Source organism: Anopheles stephensi, chromosome 3 (assembly GCF_013141755.1).
Source record: "Anopheles stephensi strain Indian chromosome 3, UCI_ANSTEP_V1.0, whole genome shotgun sequence".
NCBI lineage: Eukaryota > Metazoa > Arthropoda > Insecta > Diptera > Culicidae > Anopheles > Anopheles stephensi.
Window position 1 is genome coordinate 41464275 of NC_050203.1, and position 26591 is coordinate 41490865.

Sequence of the window (26591 nt, forward strand, 5' to 3'; positions counted from 1 at the left end):
TTCAAATGCAGCTGGGAATTCCGCGCTCACTCTCACTCTCTGTCTCACGTTCGTTCGCGTTTCACAAACGTTGCAGACTATTGCACAGGTATTGCTTCGTTCCAGCAGATCGTTGCGTCATGCAGCATGACTCCTTTTCAGCCGCTGGCTTTTTTTTTCTCGAATCGGGACAGAGCATTGATGGGTAGACCTAACACGATCATTTACAATGAATCACACACACACACACACACTTATCGTATGAGTGGAATCCTCTCAATACCTCATTGATGGCTATCGAATTTATCTTGTTCATCGTTACATGTTTTATTTGGATAAAAAATGCCTCAACTAGTGATGTTTAAACCTTTATTTGTTTCGTAATAAATCCCCGATATTGCTGCCTGTAATGGGGTATTTTTAAAATAGACAATCCCTGCAAACACGTGGCGATAGGTAGCCATCAGACATTCAAACACAAAACTCTCCCAAACGCCGCATGTTTGGCATAACCCACCACAAATGCGTCTACAAACAGCTGACGCACCAATACGCACAGCTACATCAGCTTGCTCCATACATCCGCTTCATCATCATCAAATAAACACACGGAATTCATTCGGTCGTGCCGGGTGCGCCTGTGTGTATGAGGCGTGCGTGAAAAGGAACCAACACCCTCCATTGTCCACGCTCCTGCGCTCCTCGCTCCGGCACACGCGATGGTATCGTCCGTACTGAGCGATGGGATGCTCGGTAGGAGAGCCGATACCAAAGGTCACCTTCAAAAACGCACCAACACGACGCACTGCTCGGGTTCGGATATCGGTTGGATCGCGTCGAGGTCAGTACAAATATTCCATCGCCAGCCGCTTTACGGTGCACACGCGACTCGTGACTCTCTGCGTCTTTTTCCCACGGCGGGACATTCCGGACAGTGACAAAAAGACCGTCAGTTTACACCTATCTTCCAAAGTGAGTGCAGTGACATCCCTGCTACCGTTTGCGGTAGTGTTCTAATCGTTTGAGCCAATTTTTGCTAACTACTGACAACCGTGTCCATCGTGTTCCGTTTCGCAGGCCAGACGTACATCAATTAAGTCGTCCAAAATGTCTGAAGTCAAAGCTAAGCTGCTTACCCAGATTGCCGAACCGATGACCTCGTCTGGCAACAAGGTCACCGTGGTCGGTATCGGCCAGGTCGGTATGGCCTGTGCCTTCAGCATTCTGACCCAGGTATGATTCCAGCCGCCGGTCGCCAGCTCCAGTGCTCGTTAGAAAAACTCGATCGTCTAATACATTCGCTTTCCGTTGCTTCCCGTTTTCGACAGAATGTGTCCAGTGAGGTGGCCCTCATTGACGTCAACGCGGACAAGCTGCAGGGTGAAATGTTGGATCTGCAGCACGGTTCTGCATTCATGAAGAATGCTCACATCAACGCAGGCACCGGTAAGTTGTATGTGCAAAGTGCGCCACGTTCGCTGTCCCAATATAGTGACTCGTGTTATAGCAATTGGATCATTCCAGACTGACCTGGCCGTCCGTCCGTCTGGTTGAATGACATTTCAAGAACACTTTTACTATCATTCGGGTCGTGCTATCTTCGCTCGGTCGGTCAATTGAAACGGCTGTGAGCGACCGTTAGATAAATTGAGCGGGAGAGAATTTTGGCAAACAAGGGTTGCAAGGGGCAAACAAGGGAGCGCTCCAAACGCCCTTACTGCCCTAATTTAATTTCTTGCTCCGGCGATGCTGATGAAATCGAAAGCTGCTTGTGAAAACTGTGGACAAACTCGACAAACCTATCGGCCAGCAAGGTACCGGCCAGCTAAATTTGACACACACTCTCTTTGTACAATAGTGCAAGAGATGAAAGTATCAAAGAAATTACACCATCCTAAAATAAAAGATGTTTGCTCCACGGATGTGTTCATCACTGGGGGGAAACACGCCACAGCGCATGCCCTAACGTTCGATACAAACATCGACTTCAGCTTGACCTCCCAATGAACTTTGTCTCGCCTTCGAGGTAGCAGGCGAGCTTCGCTTCATTATTCTTCAGTATAAGGGGAGTATCCACCACAACGGTGAGTCTCCTGAAAGTGGGTCGCGAGTACGGTTTGAAAAAATGCATAAGATGCAGTTTTGCAATGCAAGTGAAGAACTTCAGTGCATTGCCCTCCGGACAATGGAGCGATAAAGCTCTGCCTCATTCCATCGTAGATGGACAGAAGAAAGCGAAAAGGGGTCATTAATTTGATTTAAGCTTTTCAAATTCACCTTCCATGCAACTTTATTGCAAAGAAAGTTACTGAAACTAAGGTGTTTTAACTTGTGCATCGTCAGTGGATTTTAAATTTAGCAATTTTTTAAATAAACAAATCATCCTTATCATTACTCTTCAATAGACTGGTTCGTGATAACTTTGGCTAACACCCATGTACCGCTCATTGTCGAGATTAGTGAAGAAGCGACAAAAGAATAACGATCCACCACAGCCCTTTACTGTTATCACGCTTCAGAATGAGTCGTCTTTCCTCCATTCAGCTTAAAGTGTCCTTATCTCTGTGTCATAACTCTTTATTATTGCCTATTGCCGGATACTGCAAAACGGTTATGCCATTTTACGCACACAGCCCAACCCATTGTGTCTATCAGTTTCAACAACAAAACACATTGATTAAACACGTTAATGGACAATTTAGCTAGCTAGCTAATCCATCGCCCAGAATAGACAATGTTGAAGTCCATGTTGTATTAATCGTTAGCAGAACACATCATTAGGCCGATGATAATAGCGCCCAAACCTGTATGGTTAATAATCTTTTTGTTGATGTACATAATAATGTTGGGCCACACATTCCACAAGTGGTTGGATCGAATCTAGACGTGTAAAACATACGCATTCCTCATGGCGTAAATGACATGGCTTCGGTAAATAACGGTCAATTTTGAATTATAAATGTAAAAATATGGAAATAGTACTATATATATATCGAGTCCACGAATGTGAGCTAACCTATCTATAAATATTTATGCAGAAACGTTTGGGAAAATGGTGTTTCCTCATGTTTTTGTTACACCGGCGCCTTTAGCGCGCCAAAAATAATGCGTGAGATGACCCGGTGAGAGAGTGAGAAAGAGAGTGAAAATTTTGCTCACACTTCACCTCGCTACTCACCGTGCAGCTGTAGGTCACTCTTACTCTCACACCTAGATGGCGCTCTGCCGAACATTTCAAATTCAAACTCACGCCATTACCGTTCACCTTCCTGTAATCGCTTATCGACTCGGAAAGTAACAAAAACTCACACTTTTTCTACCCATTTCCATTTCAGATTTCTCAGTGTCGGCAGGCTCGCGGTTGATCGTCATTACGGCCGGTGTACGACAGAAGGAGGGTGAAAGCCGATTGGACCTTGTCCAGCGTAACACCGACATTCTGAAGGGCATCATCCCGAAGCTGGTTGCACAAAGCCCCGACTGCATCCTGCTGGTGGTTTCCAACCCGGTCGATATTCTCACCTACGTAGCGTGGAAGCTTAGCGGTCTGCCCAAGAACCGTGTCATCGGTTCCGGCACCAATCTCGACTCGTCCCGCTTCCGCTTCCTGATGTCGCAGAAGCTGGGCGTTGCCCCTACCTCCTGCCACGGTTGGATCATCGGTGAGCACGGTGACAGCAGCGTGCCCGTGTGGTCCGGTGTAAACGTAGCCGGTGTTCGGTTGGCCGAAATTAACCCCAGCATCGGTACGGAAGCGGACACGGAAAAGTGGGGCGATCTGCATCAGCAGGTTGTCAACAGCGCATACGAAGTCATTCGCCTGAAGGGCTACACCTCGTGGGCTATCGGGTTGAGTGTAGCCTCGCTGGCTTCGGCTATCCTGCGCAACACGTACAATGTCCATGCAGTTTCCACCCTGGTCAAGGTGAGTGTTACAAGAAAGCGGAAAGTAATATGACAATCACAACATGCTAATCGGTTTAATCAACTTCCAGGGCGAACATGGAGTGGATGATGAAGTCTATCTTTCGCTGCCTTGCGTGCTGGGTCGCAATGGCGTGAGCCACGTGGTGAAACAAATTCTTACTCCAGAGGAAACGAAGAAACTGCAGGCATCCGCCACTCTGATGGCGCAGGTGCAGTCTGGAATTAAATTCTAAGCACCTCTGCCAGCCATACCTAATCTTCACACGTTATTTATTATCAGAGCAAAATGTATGTTAAGCTAGCTAAGAACAAGCACCCAACAACCCGAACCGGGCGATACCTTAGAACCAACCCCAAACAACCTAACCCAACCTTTTGAAGGAATCTGCTGAAAGCTTAAAACAAGCACCCAAGAACCTTAGAGAGTAATTCGATCGCATGATTCGTAAATGTCCCTTAATGTCTGAAAAACGTATGCTTCACAGCAAATAAAATGATAGAGATATTATGCAGTGCATTCGATTTTCAATTGGAAGAAACGGCATCAGGATTAAGCTGATCGGGAAAGCAACAACTGATGATAGTAGCCCTCAAACATTGACTAGCTGAAGGATCGAACACTTGAAACTCACATTGCCCCACAGCAATGTTGCGGACATTGTGAATGCGTGCAGTAGAAAAGTAATGTTTAGGTAACCATTTAGCAAATGATGTAAACTAACGATGCAAGCGATTGCATGCAAAAATACAAAACACACACCACCCTACCTCGATTAGTGTTTAGGAGTCTCACAACAATATGGTAATTTCGGTTATACACATCAATTGGAAGCGAGCGAATTGGCCACACATTCGAACACTCCCCGATCGGACATTGCACTTCGTTGCGACCCGAGATTACGAAATTGTTGAGCTCATGCAATTCAAAAATTTGAAACTGATAAACCACAAATACAAAAAATATACTCTCGTACTAGACAAAACTTTTGGAATCGACATAAGAAACAAATTGACAAATTTACTACTCTAAACTACAATCTCTTTTGGAAAAAAAAAAACAAGTAAAAGTAACGTCATAATTCTACACTTGCCGTGCGCTTTGAGGAAAAGCCTTTAAACTAATCGAATACTCAATAAATTGCACCTTCCTACAGTAAATAGCTGCGATTCGGAGATTTATTAACCAGTCCGAAACGATGGTTTCAACGAGGATATTGGATGTTTTACCATTGATTCGCTTTTCTGGGCGGTAGCGGCGTAAGATCTAGATTTATCAAATTCTTTTCTATATAAATCTTTATAATAATATAATCTCATTTATCTATTATAGGTATTCTTTTTTGGAAAAGCAATGTTCCGAGACCAGAAGAGGGTCTCGTCGCTGAAATCGATCGAACTCACCGTTTGATTTAAAAATCTGCAGTACTTGAATCAATAGGGTATTGATTCGGTGCAGATCTTGTAGTTTATCTTCTTCTGAGTTCGTCCTACAACCTCGAAAGGTGTCGAACCTGTCACTGCTGGCTCTCTGTGACTTGATTATACCTGTGATTATAGATCTGATATATGAAGACCGACACCGCTACCGTTTTCGTTATCATGCCCCGAACCTACAACAGCAGTAAATCTAGCATAAAATCACAGCGTTGCTAAATAACACTAAATTTGCAGCCAGGGTGGCTCAGTAGTAGATGCGACAGGGGCGCGGGTCTTCACACGGTATGACCGGAATTCAAGTCCCACCCGGACCGTTCCCCCATAGCGACGACTGACTGTCCAACTATGCGGTATCTTTAAGTTTAGTACGCCAGAAACGGAAGGCATGAACTTAAGAAGTCGTTAGGCCAAGAGAGAAGCAAAAGAACACTAAATTTAATGTATAAAATGTCTTAAAGTCATAAGACATATTGACGATGGTGAAAAGTTCAATTGTTTTTTTTTTGTGATTTTTTTCAGGGGTTATTTTTTTGAGTTGGTCGTAAACGAAACCAAATTTCACTTCAACTAAAACGATGTTGTCATCTCAGCAGTCCACAGATGGACTACTATTTATTATTGTCAAAATAGCCAAACATTTCATCAAGCCTCTTATTGGCTTGCTATACCGACCGACACCACAATACACAGAAGAAGGATATTTAAAAATTGATGTTGATTCAAATCCCGAAAATTAACTAATTAAACCTTCAAAAACTGTATCAAATTATTTAGCCTTTAATTTCCGCATGTTCAATTTGTACTGCCAATCTACGGATTCTTTTTTTGCACAGAATTATTTAAAATTTTATGCATATGAATCACACTGTCCTTTGCAGACCCATAGTGCCAGCGCAAACACACACCAACACCAGCGCACGAGCCCGCGATCGCGCAGCTAGCACACAAAGAGATGAACGCCGAGCGAACCAGTCGAAAATTAGTTGCGCGAGCGTAGCCTGCAACCTGCGCACAAACTCTGTCCGTGCGTTCGAGTCACTGTGGTAGACACATTACGCGAACTCGTTGCCGCCGCTGCCATCGTCAGCACTGTGTAATTAGTTGCCTAAATGTTTTATAGATTGAAAAATGTATCAACAGTGCCTGTGCGTGTTGTGTGTGTGTGTGTGTGGGCTTGAGCCATTAGTAGAGTTTTGTGCATTAATTGATAAATCAGTGGAGCCCCCCGAAAAAAAACGGGGGGCCATAATTTGTGTTGTGAAATTTCATCGCACAGCCCGCGGAGTTTAAATATCGCCTGATCGAAGCCTTTTCACAATAGATGTTTGGTTGATTTTATTTGTATTCCACATGTGCCACCCTTTCTCTAACTCGGGCCACACACACGCGAACCCACCCCGCGTCACTCGGTATCTCGGTGACAGTTTTATCCGCCGTTCTCCACAGCCCAAATATCACTGTGGACGTGTGCAATCTCGCCAGTCCAGTCGCGCCTCGTTCCAGTGAAATCTTTCGCCGGACTGTGGGGAAGGTCCCCCATGGCACATTCGCGCAGCAGAACGATGGTAGTGGTGCACTTGAACGGCTGCCAGCCTGATACCTATGACAAGTACCATTTCCGGCTGACTCCACCGACCACTCCACGGTGTAGATCGCTAGAAGTATAACAACGCGAGCACAGGTTGAGAGAGCGCGTGTGCGCGCGTGACGGTATTCCGGCCATTTAAACTGTGTGGCTTTTATGCGTGTGTCGTGTGTGCAGTTGAGTGTGGTTGTGTGTGTGTGTGTGCGCGCGATCGTGCGATCTCATTGTAGAGTGTTCTGGCCTCCTGTGATAAGTCGCCTATCGAGTGCGATGTGATGTGATCGAACGATTGTAAGGAGATCGCCGACTACGGTGCAGCTATCATTGCCGAACAGTGAATGAGCTGACGGATAGCAGTTGTTTGGGAACGGATCGAACACATTAGCAGCAGCAGCAGCAGCAGCAGCATTTGAACAGAGTTCCGCTTTGATGCGATGAAGCACATCTTTTAACCTCGCAGCTGTGCCTTGTACAATACAACCCAGCCAATGCTATAATAGCAGCGAGGAGGTTGTCTCACCTATACAGCGCGAACGAACCGAACCAGCAGCAGTTTCGTGTCCGATGATGTAGGACGCAGGTTTCGATCCGCCAAGCCCGAAAGTGGCACAATCCGTGTGTCCAATGTGACTTCTACAATTGTCGGATCTTCAATTCTTTACTAGCTTATCAAACGGAAATGTGAACATAATTTTCGGTTGTCAACGTCGGTACTACAATGCGCGCTACAACAACTTTCTTGAGCACTTTCACCGTGCAGTACGATCGTACCGAAAATCGTTCAACTACCACAGCAAGGCTACAGCGCTAATGGGCACACCAAATGCAGCGCGCGGCCGGCCACCAACGTTTGCCACAATTTGCGGATCGGATTTGCAAATGGGCACGTGCGCATGCCTTTGCCGGTGTGTTGCGCCCATTCGTTTCGTTGCCCGTGTGTGCGTGTGTTTTCCGATCCCGATGCGATGCACTGACCAAACCCCGTGCCATTGTCATTCCATCCTGGCCTGTAATCGATGCGCTGTTCCTCGCAACAACAAAAAGTGCGCCATCGGTCTCCCATCGCTATCCTATCTTGTAAATCCGAGAGTTGGACATTTTTTGTTGCACCATAACAGTTTTGCTTTTGGAATTTGCATAAACTTTAATGAATGCACAATCTGCTCCGGCCGACGGATCGACCCGATCCATAAACTAGTCAACAAAAATCATGTGAACCTGTTTTGGTTTGGTTTGGCGGAAAACAGTCGGCGACTGCGAGAGCCGATTGCGAAATTCATGCTCCACTCGAAGGGGATTCAGATGAAGCGCGCGCGTATTGACATTGATGAACCAAGTGCCGTGTTCAGTGCTTTTGATCAGGGCATAACACTACCATGCGTACGGAAAACGGAAGGTCATCTATCAGAAGGCTCTTCAAGCCTTTACTAAACCATCGTGCAAGTGAATCGCCAAAAGCGGATCTTGAAAAGCCGTCCGTCTGTTCCGCCGTCGCTTCGGCTCGACATCAGCAAAACAAACAAACCGACTAACAAACAACCAAAACGGCCCTGGGTGAAGGAACGCTACCACGAACACACACTCACAGCCAGCACCGTGAACGTTGCAATTTTGGTGTAATCAAGCCACGGCTGGCGTGAGCGACGAAGAAATCGAAAGCGAATCGCCGCCGACCAAGAAGCGCCTGTTGCAACGTTGATGGTGAAGATTGCAATGCTACCTCAAGCGGGAAGCCCCCATCAATTTGGGGAAGTCCGCCATCATCGCTACCAGTGTAAAGGGGGGAGGGAGCGCAGGTGATGATGTTGGCAAATGCTGGTTAATCAGCCGTGCCAGCAACCCCTTCCATCCTTCATCATTTTTTTGTACTTACGCAAGAAAAGCCTTTTTTTGTTGGTGGCTTTTGCTTCCGGTGCGCTCCGGTCGCTAGCAAAGACACCAGAAGAATGAAACATTTCCCATTGGAGACTGACTGTAGCTTTTCACCTGACAGTCAGTGGAGCTGTTTTAGGCGATAGCCTAATGATGGACTATCGTTTTGTTTTTTTTTTTTTTTTTTGCGCAGGGCGCTTGAAGGCAATTCGCTTCGGAAGTTCGGAAATTGCGACTGATTGAACAAACCAAAAATGAGTGCTCTTACGTGTGTGGGGAAGGTTGGATGCCCCCGGGGCCAATATTCCTTTCACCTAAATCCCAACGAGAAACTGCTTTATCCAGCAAGACTCCCTCTCTCTGCTTAGGGGGCCGAGGATTAAGCCTCAAAAGACATAAAATATCTTCCTATGGCCCAACGCATCAGGAAGAACTCCAACCGTAGCATCTATGTGTATTAAATCACAAAGGAGATGGAATTCCGCTGGAAACATCTCAACCACCCATTATTGATGGCTATGTCTCGATTAGATGCTAATATTCTGGGGCTGTATGAATGTCCCTAATTCATTCCCGGTATGCTACATTACACTAAACGTATGCAAATTGTATGGTAATATGTTGACACCTGCCAGCACAACACCCGTAGCATGGCACAGAACTCACAACATCCAGCAAGTGACGTCCCGCACCAGGAGGGAGCGTCTCGAACGTTCACAATTTATTCTCCCTTTTTTGTCGTTGTTGGTCCACCTTACTTCCAACATTCCTTCTGCGTATTGACGTAACGACGTATCGTCGATAATCCTTCCGCACGAAAGAGCAACACGCAAAAAAACACTATTTCGGTGCGAAAGGTCAACACGATCGCGAACTGTGCCTTTGGTTGAGGCTTTGGTGAGCCCCGTTCAAAATCGCTCACTCACTCAAGTGTATAATAAAAATCCACCACGCCTCACGGTACACAACAGGGCTCGTTCAAGCGTGCAATCGATGATGAAGAACGAGTTGGGGGATTTTTCGTTCGACAAAACGAAGAATTCCCCAAAGCCTGGGATATTATACCCCTCGGGGCACAGGGGACGTTATCACGCCTCCCGCTTTTCTCTAACATCGAACGACCAGGCAGCATCTAGAAGACGAGACACAGGCCTCGATATCTCTTCCAAATGCTCCGGACTCTTGGTGCGCCTGACTCCACCTCCCGCCTGCCTGCGGGGCATTTTCTTTCCCTGCCCTTCTCTCGCGACCTCGGAAGGCCATTCTCGGCGCGGGCTGACCTCGCGCCCCAGCGATGATGCTGCCACATGCGATGTTAGTGAACCGTTTCAAGGTTCACAGCACAACGCCGAGCGCGCGCCGGAATGTGCTCCGCTCGGCTTCTAAATTGGTTGCCACTTTCGGAAGGTTGCCGGCAACCGGTTCAGGGTATAATTTTCGAATACAAATATACACTACCGCGCGAGCTTAATTTGGTCGTTGCTGGCGCATTCGTTTGGTCGGTTGTTGGCAAACAAGTCGTTTCCAAACGGCTCCGAGTGTAAAAGTCGAACCTGATCCTCCACCTGCTGACGTTTGCTCCGAAACTTCTGCGGCGCGGGGTCATGAACACTGAATGCCAAATGAATTTAAATAGATACACAACTTTTTGAGTTCTCTCCTTTAGAAGCATTCAGGACCAGGTAACTCATTTATTGTGCCACGCAGACACATCGGTTCAAGGTGTAACTGGAGCACAACACTTGTCACACAAAGCAATTCTTTCCCCGTGATGACTTCAAACGCATCCATCATGATGATTTAGACTGACTACCTTGTCACCACGGCCCCGTTTTCGCGAGTGGTGCCTTATGTCGCTTCGGAGAAAACGAAACACACCAAACAACCGCCACCCATTGCCAACTGTCTGGTGTCTCCCCCCGTCGTTTGTTTGCCCCCCGGCTTATATCAATAGTAACGCCAAACAGTTCCATAATTCATACCTTAAGATAGCTCACCTCACGCAGTTAGTTTGGGTAAGAGCTCGGAACACGGGTGAAGAAATGAAAATAGCTCCAAATGCAGGTCACGATCGAGGGGTGCCAGCAGGCGGACCTGGCGCTAGGCTGCATGTAACCGGCCGAGAAGTGTTAAGTGCTGATGGCACGCTTCAATACACACATTTTGGGCGTCATGCGTTATGATTCATCGATCATTCATTTTCCTCTAGTCCAATAGCCATATCGTCTGCGAACACGATACGATCGTCGGAACGGTCTAGAAAGATCGCTACGTTCTACCATCAGCTAACGCATCCGGCAGCTTTTGCAAACTATCTACGGGGTTCGAGAAAGTTTCACCAGTATAAACTGCATCCTACCGGCATAATGTACTCGCCGAAATAATGCAAGAAGCATCGACGTCGACGGTTCAGTGACATGCAACGTACACCGCCAGCATCCGGGCAACGTTTTGCAACGCTCCGATGGTTGTACGCGATATACAAATAGTTTATTTTATTGCGCATTTTTTTGTTTTGTTTTGTTTCCCTCACTGCGCGTTACGCACCAATGTGTGGGCTCTTCCGGCTTGCTGTCACACTGCTGATCGTCGTCGTTGATTCGTGCGCTGCTGGGTGCGATTGTGCGTGTATTTGCGGTAGTTGTGGTAGCTACACTTTTCCAACTCTAACGACGTTGAACGATCATTTCAATCGAAAGGAACGATTCGATCAGCTATCGGGCAGTGGTACAAAGTGACGGTTGCCTGACAGAGTTCACCCTTCACCCGTTTACAGCCATATTGGCAACTTGTTTGTGAACAGAACAGAAACACCTGTTCCAATCGACAGGCAGAATTGTAAGTGGAATGTGCGTTCCTATACTTCCTATGTGTTAACACTTGGAACCACGATAGGAAAGTAAGTTCAAATAAGACGTAACTTATTTTTGGCAGTAGTACGTTGGTCTGATTCTATCGATGGAGCGGACACAGAGCGGTCCGTTAATCAAACGCCGTCAACCGACCGTCCCTCGGTACATGGGACTAACTTATCCAGCTATGTGAGTAAATTGAGCCACAAAATGGTACGCCAGTAACTCTGGAGGTTATAGGGGCAAAAACGAAGATAAAGCTGTGTGCTCCAAAACGAGGGCCTCCACATTGCACCGCGCAGAAATCTTCAAGACGGTTTAGACGAAGAGGACCTTCTAGTGTAACCACGATTTAGCGACAACATGCTGTGAGTTTTGTATCAACCCGATCTCAAAAACCGGCAAATATTTAGCATTTGACAGCATTTGACGGAAACCCAACTTTAAGCTGTCGTCTAGGTCAGCTTTAAGAGGCCTTTATAGCTCTCTCAATCTTCTGGATTCTGCTTCTTCTTTCTTGGCTTAACGACCTCTAAGGTCATGCCTGCCATTTCTGGTTTAATAGACTTGTTGGTCAAGTATTGTTTTAGCCGGATTTGACATCTGTACATTATGCAAAAAACAGGTGGTCGCGCGCGGTGAAAATGGGGTACCACCGCACGTGCCGAAAGATATGAATCCGCCGAACTGCTCTAATGCCTGGTCAATCAAAATATGCTGAACGTTGTCCTAGGCGCTCTTTGCAAATTTGCAGAAGACTCTAAAAACGTGTTCAAGATCGCTGTGGGGCCAACTCTGTGTCAAGCCTGATGAAAAGCGTTAGGGACGAGCGTGCAGTCGTTGGCGTAGGATTGAAAGGATTAAACATTTTCATTGATAATAACAAAGAACACGATACAGAAACGAACAATTAAATACAGCTTCTACAAAAACCAAACTTGGTGCTTTTCGTCCTATTTTTTATACTTTCTGGTGCATCCCGTATACATACTTCTTGCTGGTTTTTCGCAGATTGCAAAAAACGTAGAGCGTATAAAGTTTAACTAAAACCTATAAACTGTTCCGGGCTGTCCACTCACACAAATCTTATTAGGATTTGAAACAATGAGATACGTACATAGACTCATTTATTGTTCATACATATTGCTCAAAGAAACGGGGATAGCAGAAACCCAAGGAACTGGCCATGCGAATGTTTTGACTTCTTTTTATTGTAAGCGCTCAGCTATGAAATCGGAGTTAGTCCAGCGGTCATTGCACAATAAAGTTTAAAAACCCCAAATCTAACAAATAAAATTGGTCTGTGCGAGAAACTCCAATACCGAAACGAGACCGACGCTGATCTTGTTGAAACGTTTCCTTAAAACAAATAAGTGTGCTGAAGTATGTACAGCATACGTACCAGAATTGCAAACCATTTCAAACAATTTCTGCCATCCACACCAAGCTGTGCAATTGTTGTTCTATCCACCGCAAACGTGAAAAAGAGAACGGCAGAAACTGCATTGTTCCGATGCGCCAAGACCGAGACCCCATTCACAGAGCTGACCCAACATCAGAGCGCCAGCATCCGATTCATTAAAATCGAAGCTGGCGAAACAAAGCAAAACAAGTGCATCCGACGACCCCGGACGCCTTTTTTTTCGCGTGCTCACATTTAACCCAAGACCACAAATCAATTGTGCGCACGCAACACAGTAACAGCCGTTGGTGTTTTTTTTCTGAGCTGCCCAATAATATACCTTTGCCCCAGCACAAACGATGACTCTACCTGCTGATTAATTCCATCTTTGATCGTGCCTGGTTTGTTTGAGCCCCGTTCTCCACTAGATCCGGTGCCGGGCCACCCTATCGTCCCGCTCCGGCGTAGCGATGAGCTTGACGTTTGACGTTTGAAACGTCGGGCCCTTCCTATCGCTAGCGGACGCAATACAATGGGCCCCCATTTTAATTTCAGCTCCTCCAGCATTGCTAATACCAATTCATTGTATGATCGATTGCACCCATACACACACACACACACACACACACTGATCAACAACAGATCGCAGCCAGTGAAACGTGAGATTAAATGTTTTCTTCACTTCACCCGCTTTGCTTGGCGAGTTGATTTGACATTCATCCGTGCCCGTCGTCGTCATCGTAGTCATCGTCGTCGTCGTCGTCGTACGCAACACGCTGCTGACAGGTGTGTGTTTCGGTGGTGTGCCCAGCTACATCATGGTGAAGCGTAAAACAAAATCAAGAACACACCGCTCGATAATAAGAAACCGATAGGCTAACACGAATAATGGGCTTTATTTGTTTCCTAATTAACCGGTTATTGGTCGGCCATTTTTAAGACGCTTTCGGTGGGACTGATATCGGACGGAGCGACGTCGTCACTCATCGTCCCGGGCAGGGGATGCTGCTGGTAATGGTGGTGGTGGTGTGAAATTCTTCACCCGGTTCTGGGTGCCAAGCTGTTTGCGTGTCGTGGCCCGTGCGTTCGGGAAGCTTCGAAGCTGGTTCGGTGGATCCGCAAGGTTGGGCTAGAACATTTTCACGCCCTCATCACAAACGAACCATCCATCGTGCCATTGCTGGCTCGTACGGTAGGCTAGAATGAGGTTTGGGCAAGATGCTTATCACAGCTAATTACTCACGTCTCACGACAGTGGCCCCACCGGATAGTCTGTGGCCGGTGGCCCTAGCTCCAGATGGAACAGACTCTGGCGATTGTATAATTGCGACAGGGTTATTAATGACCCAAACAGCACTCGCGGCTATAAAGCCTCGCTGTAAAGGCATTGCAATAGTGCTTGCTTTGTTTCTGTCTAATCCCCGGCAAATCACCTACAATACACGAGCCGTGAAATGATTTGTGGCGCTTGTGCAATCCGGCAACGGAAGTGCTGTAATGCATTCCCCGCATGCTGCGGTAACGGTGAGCAAATATGATAAGTTCAGTGTAAATTATATCGCACGTTTGTGACAATTATTTACTTACTTACTTGTGAGCTTATCAGGCGCAACGACCGCTGGTATTGATAGGTCCGGCCCGGTGGTTCGGTTCGCCCGTTCTCATGACATGACTCGGCTAAGAGCGACTTAGAGCTCGTCTCTCCAATTCTACGTGGACTCCTTTTCTCGTTGGAATTTCGCACACCTGGTTGACCTGTGTCCCACTAAATCGTCTCTTTCTACCGTACTCATCAGCATATCCTTTAAAACTATTGCCTCAACTCTGTCCAGTGTTTCCGTGTTCTCCCGCTCCGTGTTGCAACCACTTTGAAGGTGTTGTTTCTAGCGTTGGAAGATCAGGGACTCGAAAGAGTCGAAGGTCCAATCCCTTGGAAGATTTGAATCGAATTGAATTCTCTCCAACAGGAAAAATACTTTCTCACCGGGAGGGATTCGAATTCTGATTCTGAAGTTCGGATCCCAATATACATGGAGATTTGCAGATTCGAATCCTCACTGGGATTCATTTTTCCTATCACCAGGAACGTTTTATCGTTCCTATCACAAGGATCGCGCTTTCAGGAGTTTGTTGGGTCGTCGTAATCACCCGGTTCCCTTCTTACAAAGTTCAATGCCAGATGCTTGGTTTAAAAACCTTAGAAAGTAGATAGGGTCGTGTCCAGGTCCTATTGAGTGGAATTTAAAGCGTTCCTTACTTATGCCGCTTTCCGATGTCTTTGACTTCGTACTGTCCTTGCTGATTTTCCTAAACGCACTAATCATGGCACACAAATGACCCCTTTTCCTTCCCTGTCCCATGACCTGACAATTTCCTTTAATTCAAAGATACAGGTTTTTTATTGTTGTTTGCCATTTCTGTGGGTCCGGCCAACGGTCCGAATGGGATTTGAGCCCCGGTCCTGCCGTTTGAAGACCGGCGCCGTTATCGCTTCTACCACCGAGCCGCCGACAGAAATTGTGAGGGCTTGTATAATTCGCATTGGTGAGATCAGCATACAGCTCTTTGTCCTGGTCACTCATGCGACTCCTCCATTGACGTTCCACACATACAGCGCCAAATACAGGTGCCAAAAGATTAAACAAATGATTTAAATAAGAAAACAACATAACAATCAATTCAATTCAACGCCCGGTCGATTTTAATCCCACAACTTACACTTCACTTCACCCACTGCAAGACGCACCGATAGAACCGCCTTAGACAATCTGTCGCCTTGGCCGTTATGACCGTTACAGTCGTCTGGCCCTCCCACCAGACTCCAGTCCAGTTCAACGACCGTGCACAATCGAATTGTCACGAAAACGAAATCCACGTCTCCATCAGCTAGCTTCCCACACATCTTTTCACGCCACCATCCGCTGCTTGCCGAATAAGGAAATGGTTGGACTCGATCTTGTCCACCCGGGATTTGCGGTACATGCTTTATGTGTGTCTACCGTAACCCCATCCGGTGACATACCCGCTCATGTTTATCTCGCCCAAATGGCAACATTCTCTTTCCACCTTTCCATTAACATTCAGTCTCTGTCTTTCAGTCTTCTTCTCATGTCCATGTACGGAAACTAACATCTCACAGCACCCCGGAGTCGATTTTTGGCGGTAGTGCAAACTCAGAAAATCGGTGCAAAAATTATACAACCAACCGGATGAGTGCGGCCATAAGTGTTTCGCACGTACCGTACAAAGTAACACATTTTAAACGAAAACTCCGGGCTGCTAGTGAAACGACCGAAGGGGAAACAGTGAAATAATAGCCCAAATTATGAGTGCGAGTGAAACCATGGAATGAACAAAAGCGAAAGTTTGAGTAGTTTCCAACCGCTAACCCGACGCTAGAAGCAACTATGCTCGTTTGTGACACAGTGTTTGCACAGTATAAGTGATCATCCGTTTTTGGTCCGTTTTGCTCTATCATTCGGTGATCATCGCCGCACGTTACGATGCGTAATCCTGTGATCCTGTGACAACGTGACAGCTGACGGGTGAAATGTGCCGATTTGCGTAAGCCTCGACAAGTGCGTGAGCAGAGTTGAACAGAGCGCGGATAGATATTTGCCATTTCAAGTGTGATCGCTCACTCGATCAACCGATCAAGGTGCTGTGGGAGGTGCTGTGTAAAGTGTGAATGTGCCATCGCATCTGGGAGCCGCGGCGCGTCGAAGAATAACGCTCGTGCTAGTCAAACACGTGCAGGTGCCGCCCGAATGAATTAATAAAACCCTCGCCGACCCGAAACTGCTTCAGCCGTACAGTGGACGCGTGCCGTAAACAAACATGACTGTTTCGTATTCAGCGGAGGTGCCGAATGGAAGCAATTTTGGCGTATTTTGGCGCATCCTATGGAAGTAAGTATTGTACGGCGTGCATTTGGTTCCATCTTCGTCCATCCGTCCCGCTACTCACTGCTGCCTACGACTATTCAATTCCCTGACAGCTTTACCAGCGGAAAACGATATTTAAATATTAATCAATCGATTACATTCAATGGCACATGCATTCCTTCGGCCTTAGCTTCTGTGGTGCGTGTCTAAATTTTTGTCATTAGTTTGAAGTCGAAGAGTAGTGCGATCTCGAGTACGAGATCACCATGTAAATCAGTGTAGAAAGTAAATATTTGAAAATTGGGTAATTTGTCCACTGGTCAAGGTTGACTAATATGTATAAAAAGTGAATCTATCGTATAATCACCGCAAAATAATTTAAGGAGATCTTTAATATTTTGCTTATGAACGTTCAATGAAGCGATTCACGTATGTCAAATGAATAGTTGATCCTAATGTCATTTATGCACAGACAAATCAGTTATCGGTTGATATAAAGCCATTTTGACCAAAGCAGCCCAGGAACTGCAATAGAAGATTTGTTCGCATCATGAGTTGCTTTCCATTGGTGATGATCGAGAGGTGGTTCGGTGACCGAGGCGATAACGACGCCGATCTTCACACCAAAGGACCGAGGCCGCGAAATCACATCCAAGCCGCAGTTCCCCGTACGCAGAAATAACTATCCAATTATGGGCAAATCAAGTCACCAAAAACCAGAAATTGCAGATCGAGACCTCTCGAGCTTGTAGTGCCAAAGAAGAAGCGATGATCTTGGGAATAATGTTGTTTGCTCATGCTCTGACGATGAGTTGTAATTGCTTTGAGTTTTACGACATTTCATTTCATTTGCTGGAGAAAGGTGAAAACTGATTCTAGCCCTATTACAGTGTTGAGTGGTCCGAAGATCTATCAGCTAGTGGTTTAATCGCTGGAAAAATACATTGATCCAGTAGTCAGAGCAAGAAATAGGTTAGAAATACCCCGAACAAAAAGGGATGTCCCTTTTGCAGTAATCTAAGACTAAAAGCCGAAGTTTACATACGATTTACATAGTCGACATGGAAGACAATTATTCAGAATGAGTAAGCGCGTCGTCGATCGAAGAGAGGCATCAGCAGCGATCAATGGGCTTTGTTGAGCCTATCGGGGAACCTATAACCTCTCTCGGGGGAACTTATCCAACGATAACGAACCGTCAAGAACTCAGAAAGAGCTACAAAAAGCGAACTGCCATCTGCCAAAGGATCGGTTTTGAAGGGGCGGCAATATTTTTGTAGAATGCTTGGTTGATGAAGAAATCGAAATAATTTTGAGTGAAAACAATGATGCTTAACCCTAAGCAGGTGAAACACTCAATGCCCTAATCATAGTGCGAAGATGTTAAGTTTGGCCATCCTGCTCCTGTCCTGACGGTTCGAGCATCTCTTGGAAATACAAGTCTTGAAATATTCGTCCCGTTCACCAAGAACATCAAACAATTACCTTTACTTTAAGATTAATTTAAACTTCCAACCCACACAAAAACAAAGGAAACCCTAGCGTAAGTAGCGAATATCCCACATGCTGTTCGATCCCTTCGCGAATCGCATGATATCGAGATGCATTTGCATGGCTGCTGCATTCATCTTTGCAAAATGTCAAACACAATGGCATCGTTAAACGGTTTACAGTCATGCAAATTGTACGGGCTACAGGCAAAGATCGCAACACCCATCGACAGGCGCAACTGGGTAATGCTTCCCTTAACGATCGCTCCCAGACAACTCACGTTTTATTAATTTCATTTGGTTTTTTTTCTAACGATCATTTCATTTTTTTAGTGCTTTACCCTCCGTGTGCCCCCGCTCCCCCCTCTCAGTACGTTTTGATAATGTGTTTTTTCCCCAAGGTTAGGTGGGCGGGATAATCGATGCACCGGGCGCAAGATTTAACACCCAAACCTGCTAGTGTTCGATCGATAAGCTAAGACAGGGCTGAAACAGCCCTCTTTTGTCCCACTAGAAGAGCGCCCGCAGTTTGTCATTGTGTTTAATTCCGGCGATCGAGGCTTTCCGGAAGTGTTCCACAAACAGCACCCGTTCGCCCGGTTCGCGCACTAGCCAAGCGACGGGACCTGTTTCCTTCAACTGTGCCAACCCATCGATATCCTTGACTCTGCACGACGACGCACTTCCACGCTTTCGGAAGCCTCCCAAGCTCGATTGGCAGACTGACCGACCTGTCCATCAGTAGCCAGGGTAGCATTTCTTCAAGGTCACGCTGAAGAGCAAGCTCGTAGCTGCATGCGATGCAGCACATCGAGCAAACAGCCCCCGGTCGCCGTTTTTGTCGCCCATGAACGATCAGGTGATAATTACGAACGTTCACATGTGGCTCGGACGAGGGAAACGATCAGCCGCTGACAATATCAACCAACCGGTTATTTACCAACTGACTGTGCGATCGAGTGGAGTGGAGTGATCTTCACTGCGAACCATCGTCACCATCATAAATGGCTTTTGTTCGTGCGAATAGTTTATTTGCCTTAGCCGGACCAACAACAGCACAGCTTACACTTTTTAAATAAGCGTTTTTGAGGTCCTTTATGGGCCATGCGAGTTATTGTTTTTTTAAACCGTTTGAGAGGCAATTTTAAATAGTAAAGCAACTGTTGGCTAACTAACTTCAGCCCCTAACTAAAGTTCCGTTTAACTACTTCATGGGCAACATTGGCGAAACCCGATCCGACGCTCTAGCACTCAACCCTCCTGACCGATGAGGAAAATTATACCTATTTTAATGGCTCTGATTATTGCTAATTTTATGCTGAATTACACAATACCCCGTCACTAGATCAGCTCGGAAACCACCAACCAACTAACCCTGGCGCAACGAAACAATGTACTCGGTAGCTCCTTGATAGGTGGTGGTGAACCGGTTATTTTCGGATTATGTACATTCGAGTTAGCGATGCTCTCCTTTACCGACGGTCGTTCGGTTCTGTATCCGCTCTATGCTTACAGAACAAGCAATTAATTGTCGCCTTCGTTTCGAGGCTTGCGGGGGATTGTCTATCGATCAACATCGGTGGACAACACTTCCGCCCGAGTGCCCTGCTAACCTCCTCTTTTTATACGCAATTGATTGATGTTTGATGAAGACAGGTGTCTGAGAAATTTTGGAACTGAGTCCTGTTATATATATCAATAGCATTACTATTCCTTGGTTTAGCTGTATAATACTTCAACAATCGTGATAAGATTTCTTCCTGCTAGGTGAAACAATGTAGTCAAACAACTTGCCAGACTGATGTCACAGGACCTGCCCTGATCATTGTCTAACTTCCTTGGCAATTTTTTTTCAGCAATGGTAGTTTAATGACCTACTTGCTATAGAGAATTAAACGGTCGGTCCTCACTAAGGAGAATCCCTCCGAAAGGGATTTGAACCCCGGCCCTGTTGTGTAAAGATTGGTCCCGTTGTCACCTCTACCACAGCTCCACTCCAACTCGGAGCTACAAGCATTTACAGAGGGACATCCAGTCGTGGAACAGTTGTCCCGCTCTGGAAGTCTTCAATGTCTTCCAGTCGATTCCAGAAAATTAAGATAATGGTTTGAATTGAAAACCAACATTCGAGAGTTTCACAAACTGAAAGATTTCACAATACGATTCATAGGATTCTAATTCTAATTAAATAGGCATGAAACGTTTCGCTGCTCGACTCATCACAGGTGACGGAAGATATGCTTCGGCAAGTAAGGTCTAGCCAACAACACATTTGGCTGGGTCTTTTACAGAAACTGAAGTTGCCACTGCACCTGCAGGCGATCACTTTAAACGCATACCATAAAAAAATCTGCGATGACTCGAAAAAGTTTATGTTTGTGTATTGCTTCAAATAGGGTCCATTTTGAAGGCGTTCGTTCGATTATTGAACAACTATTTCCTTGTGTGACAGAATGTATATATGGTACAGTCAACGACTCAACGACAGAGACCTTAATACGTGCCGAAATTACACTCCTTATGAGGGAAGTAAGCTTCCGTACAGTTTAGTTTTAGTGCTTACAATTACAGTTGCAATTTTACTCGTAGTGCCACAGGTTAACCTGAATGGCTCTGTTTTCTGTTTTCTGTTGTGTTTACAAATTTATATCTGTACATTTGTTTCCTGCTGAGATTTCAGTACTACTTTAGATATGTGTGTTTAAAATTTTAGGATCATATATTCTAAAATTCTCTATACCATCGCTGATTGAATGTTTAATGCTTGTTGGATATGTCGGATAGAGAAATTCTTCTTTTTTCTTGGCCTAACGACCCCTTAAAGTCATATGCCTGCCTTACTAGACTTATTGATACCGCATTAGTTGGATAGTCAATCCTCACCATGGCGGAACGGCCCAGATGGTATTTGAACCGCGGACCTGCCGTGTGAAGTCCGGCGCCACTATCACATCTACCAGCGGACCGCCCCGGACTGTTTTTAGTTAATTAGCCAGCGCAAGTGTCAGCATAATTATTGACGACCCGCATCGCCTTTGCACTGTAAAGGATTTTATGGAAAAGAAGCACTTAAACACTAACCAGACAATGGTTTCTTGTTCCCCTGCATTTCTGATTCTCGCATTGTGATCTAGCTCAAATGCCCCTTCCCCGGCCTACACAAATTCTTCGGGATATTCGATTCATCCAAAATCCTTTCCAAGATTGCCCACAACCAACGGGTGACTGCCGTCCCCTTGTACTAAGACTCTTGATGAAAAGTCCATCAGTTTTCCCTACCTACGGTACGTGGTATGGGATGTTGCTCCAAGTCATGCTAGTCTAGTCTGATAAGTTGCTAGGCAAACAGAGTAAAGCTACGCGGTTAAACAGGCCATTAAATCAAGCAGTAGCAGGTGAGAAGTGATATCGTCGCTCGCAACCTACAATACACAATGACGGTAAAGCAAATGGACCTTCTCGCAATGCGTTAGTCATTAAATACATATTTTTAGTTTGCTTCTTTAACTAAAGCACTGCTCTAATGCACGAGGTTAGTAAACAAGAAGCACTGATTCATATAATTAATAGCTACTTGCTAATCCATCTTAGAGTAAATAAAAGAAGTTTAGGAAAACAATATTACAGGAACACATTACAATAAACAGCAAAATAATGAAAAAGGACAAGATAAAGATCATACCACACATTTTCCATACATAAAATAAATAGGAATGACGCTCCACGAGCAGTTTCGAAAGTACCAGCCAGCCAGCTTTAAAAACGCGAAGCTTCCAGTAAACATCTTCCTCTCGCGAGGATTTACAAACACCGCAGTTGATTATATTTAATTGCTTATTCGTGCTAATCCAACTGTATGCACACAGACATTCCATCGTGCATTGGGGTTTTTTTGTTGTGTTGCTGTAGCTGCAAGCCTCGCCGTGCTGCTCTACTTCAGTTGGTCAACCCACCGTCAACAATAACAATAGCCATTGCTTTGCTGGGCAAACGTTCTAAGCTAATTTCGTACAGCAAACTGTCAACTAAACTTCAACTAGGTAGCGTCACCGCTTAGCAAGCAATGCGGATCGCTCGTTGTACGGATGCTAATGAAGCGTGAAATTTGAAGCAGAAATAAGTCGGATGGATGGACCATGGATTTAAAATTATAATTGATAAAATATAAAATCTGATGTAATCTCAACACAATTCTCTCTTTGTCCACAGATGGCGTGGTAGTGTGTACAAAGCTGTTTGGCGAGAACTGTTAGCATATCTGCTAGTCTACTATACTCTTAACTTCACCTACCGTTACGGACTCAGCGAAGATGGTAAAAGGTAAGTCAACGCATCGACACTGCTATATACGATGGGAGGCATTTCATTTAATGCTCCTACTGCATGGTTTTACAGAGTCTTCGAAAGAATCCGTACGTACTTTGGCCAACAGAGGGAAACGGTGCCACTTTCGTTCGTGCTCGGCTTCTACGTTAGCTTGGTGGTGAAACGTTGGTGGGAACAGTACCGGATGCTGCCATGGCCCGACACTCTAGCACTGTTTGTAAGCGCCGCCATTCAGGGTAATGTAAGTGATCGAATGAGCTCTTTCAACCTAACAAATTGTGCCCGTTTAATCACCTCTACTCTGTCTCTCTCTCTCCCTCTCTCGCTCTCTATCTCACAGGACGAAACTGGACGACTGATGCGGCGAAACATAATGCGCTACATGGTGCTGTCGTACGTCATAACGCTGCAGAAGATTTCCCTCCGAGTGAAGCGTCGGTTCCCCGGCTGGCAGCATCTGGTCGATGCGGGCCTGATGTTGGAAAGTGAGCGCAAAATTTTCGAGATTATGGACGCCAAAAGCCCCATGTCCAAGTACTGGATGCCCCTGGTTTGGGCTACCAACATCATCAACCGGGCCCGCAAGGATCAGCTGATCCCGTCCGATCATATCGTGCAAACGCTGCTGATGGAGCTGTCCGATATCCGGCGCCGGCTCGGTGGCCTAATCGGGTACGATACGGTGTGTGTGCCGCTCGTGTACACGCAGGTGGTGACGCTTGTGCTGTACTCATACTTTACCGCAGCCATTATGGGTAGCCAGATGATCCCGACGTACGATGCGGCGACCGGCACGTACCAGGAGCTGGACGTGTTTTTCCCACTGTTTACCGTGCTCCAGTTTGTGTTCTACGTGGGCTGGCTGAAGGTGGCCGAGGTGCTGATCAACCCGTTCGGCGAGGACGACGACGACATCGAGCTGAACTGGCTGATCGATCGACACATCAAGGCGTCGTACATGATCGTGGACGAGATGCATGACGAGCATCCGGAGCTGCTGAAGGATCAATACTGGGAGGAGGTCGTACCGAAAGACCTGCCGTACACCGTCGCGTCCGAGCACTACCGGCGGGAGGAACCGAAGGGTTCGGCGGAACATTACAAGGTGAAGGAGGCGGACGCGGTCTACGCCAACATCGGTGCCGTCGGTGGCAAACGCATGATGAACGACGAGATGTACGCCGACTATGTACGTGTCATTTGGCCAACGTAACATACCGTTTATGGGTGCGTTTTCAACTCACAACTTGCTTCACGTTCTCCACAGGAAAGTGTGGACACTCCGATGGCGGAACGACGCAAAGGATGGCTTGGAAAGGTTAGCCGAATGGGATCAGGACGAAGCTCTTCCACCGCCTACTCGTCCGGCGGCCTTTTTGCGCGCAATCGGCACAACTCCGTGTACTCCAGCCCAGAGGCAGGCCTCGGACAACCGATCGTCACGGGGGCTCCGGCTCCCAAGGTGAGCCTGTACGATCGGTTCGTAAATCGAAAGTCGGGCCGGCATGCGAGGCAAATTATTAAGCAAAGTAAGTTCCATCTTGTCACTTGTTCGTGGAAAGCAATCACTCACATGCACAATTCGCATACACAGATTCGAAGCTCAGCCTCAACGGATCAGTCATATCGAACGTACCGCAAAAGGCACGCCCACGGATACCCACACCGGACGTGACGAAAGAAAGCCGTGTCCCACCGCTCGGTACAATGACGACCAGCACCGCAAACATTGCGTCCGGTGTTGCACTGATGGCAACGCAGGTAAGGAACGCTCCCGCTCCGCACCCTCCTCCATAAGACAGACTAACAGAACTCTGCTCCATTCTGCTTCTAGCTGGCAAACAATCCCTCCATTTATCCGGCATCCGCGGCCACGCTCAACAACAACGAAGTGCCGGTGGTCGGAACGCTGCTGCTGGCACCGATCAAAGAGCTCGATTCAAGCTCAACGACCAACACCCTACACTCTGGCCAGTCCGCTACGGCTTCGCTGGCTAAATCCATTCTGCCAACGGCACTGAAGAGCTCCGGTAGGTTTCCTTCGTTATGCTCGCCAAATGTCCAAACGTTACTAATAGCCTGCCTAACCCCTTACTCTAGAGCAAACGTTTACACGTTCTCGTCCCTACTTTGCAGTGTCCCCGTTCGGCAAGGATGGCACCAACCTGGAGCTCACGCTCACCAACTCGTCGTCCCTCGGTGGACCACCGAATCCGCTCGGTGCCAACACCGTCATCGTCCTACCGGCGACCACCACCACCGTGGCCGTATCCGCCAACGGTAGCGCCACCGTAACGGGAACGATCCCGATCACGGCCGGACCGGGACGATCGCTAGACACCACCGACACTTCCAACGGCATTCGAAGTTCGTCGCTGGCAGCGGGTGGAATGCTAGTGCCGAAAACGGACGCACTGCTGCCCATTTCACTCACCTCCCTGCCGCTGTCCTTCACCGTGACCCCGGTGACGAACACGAGCAGTAACAGCACCTCCACCAGCACCACTACCACCGGCGGCACGATCATCACCGAGCTGCCGTGTGACGATGGCGAGGTCAGCACCAGCGTAACGCTGAGCAATGAGAAAGGCCAGCGGGCAGCGACCGGCAGCAACGCGGACAGTTCTTCCTCAGCCGCATCGACGCTTAGCAAGCGTAAGCCAAAGCATGGCGAGGTTTACGTCTAGGTCTAGGGCGCCACAACCCTTTCGAAGGAGGCATTGTACGATAACACAAAGCATAGTAGCGTGTCATTGAACCACGCGAGATGAGACATGTTCAGCATAGCAGCGTAGCATAACCACACGTGAAGAGATGTGCCAATTACCCATTTTCCTATCTCCCAATCACTCTTACCGCGAACGACCGACCGAGCTGGACGGGAGGACAACCACAATTCCACGTAGCGCTGTGCATAAGTTCTAGTAATCATTGATACAAAGTATTGTTTGTTTTGTAAGAGAGGAAAAGCGAGAGTAGCGAGTGCAAAGCCGACGACGACCATGATAGTAATCCGTTTTTATTACTCGTTAATCGAGACACTTGTGAACCACGAGCACGAGCTCCGGCATGGAAGCGAACGGCATGCAAAGTTCACACAAACCTTTTCCGTCCATGTTTAATCTAGAGATCAATTTGCATTTCTTGTGAATTTTAAACGAAACCGTTATGCGTGCTGGACCATGAAACACGGTCCAACGGTGGTCAAGCCGATTTGTTTTTAGCTCAGTTTCAACGCTAGTTAATGTTTGCCGCGTTTTACTCCAACGTCCTTTTATCGAACATTCCTTGCCAAGGCGAAGGGAATGGGGAAGCTAGTTTCGATAGTGTGTAGCATTTTAAAACAAAAAACCGACCGAGTACCAACCGAAAACTCTGAATGGATATTGTGTAGGGATAAACAATTTTTAAATAAACGTGATCATGATATTTTAGCAGCTAGTTTCCATTTTGCTTCGCGCTACAGAACCCAACGGTGGCCCGATCCGACCTTTGAATGGTTTGTCGCCATGCGATTTAGTTCATAATGGATCAAGCACCTTGGAGGCTTTGGATGCCCACCGTTTGATTGCAGGCTGTGGGCCTTCACCTCAACGCCTTCACGTGGCTGAAAAAGGAATCGATGCAACTACCCTCATTACCAGAGGCAACACCGACCTGCAACAAATCACCAACCACCAGCTCTCTCCGATTATCCAATCCGGAAAAAGCGGCCAATTCGCCAATAGTTCCTTCACCTACCTGATCCGAACTAAATACCAGCACGATCACCACATCTACACTGACGGCTCCGTTAATCGGGTGTCAGCCGGCTGTGGGATCCATTTCAGCCTCGAC

The 26591-nt window shown here is 46.8% G+C and overlaps 2 protein-coding genes across 6 annotated transcripts; both read left to right on the forward strand.

The window, feature by feature from the left end:
* The first annotated feature begins 767 nt into the window (after nt 1–767).
* On the forward strand, nt 768–5064 carry LOC118512268 (L-lactate dehydrogenase). Its single transcript, XM_036056456.1, has 5 exons — nt 768–951; nt 1057–1212; nt 1308–1425; nt 3315–3904; nt 3975–5064. Exons 2-5 carry the CDS (start codon nt 1087–1089, stop codon nt 4137–4139), a joined length of 999 nt encoding a protein of 332 aa, XP_035912349.1. The 5' UTR covers nt 768–951; nt 1057–1086; the 3' UTR covers nt 4140–5064.
* A 1236-nt stretch (nt 5065–6300) lies between these two features.
* Nucleotides 6301–26188, forward strand: LOC118512261 (bestrophin-2). 5 transcript variants are annotated; one of them, XM_036056428.1, is made up of 9 exons: nt 6301–6436; nt 16153–16962; nt 22638–22748; nt 22824–22995; nt 23095–23943; nt 24022–24283; nt 24349–24515; nt 24589–24784; nt 24855–26188. In XM_036056428.1, the coding sequence occupies exons 2-9, from the start codon at nt 16892–16894 to the stop codon at nt 25439–25441; spliced, it is 2415 nt and encodes an 804-aa protein (XP_035912321.1). In that variant the 5' UTR covers nt 6301–6436; nt 16153–16891; the 3' UTR covers nt 25442–26188. The 5 variants fall into 5 exon arrangements, with proteins under 5 accessions (XP_035912321.1, XP_035912324.1, XP_035912322.1 ...); XM_036056431.1 differs by having other exon boundaries at nt 24891–26188; XM_036056429.1 differs by having other exon boundaries at nt 6308–6436; nt 16139–16962.
* Nucleotides 26189–26591: the final 403 nt, after the last annotated feature.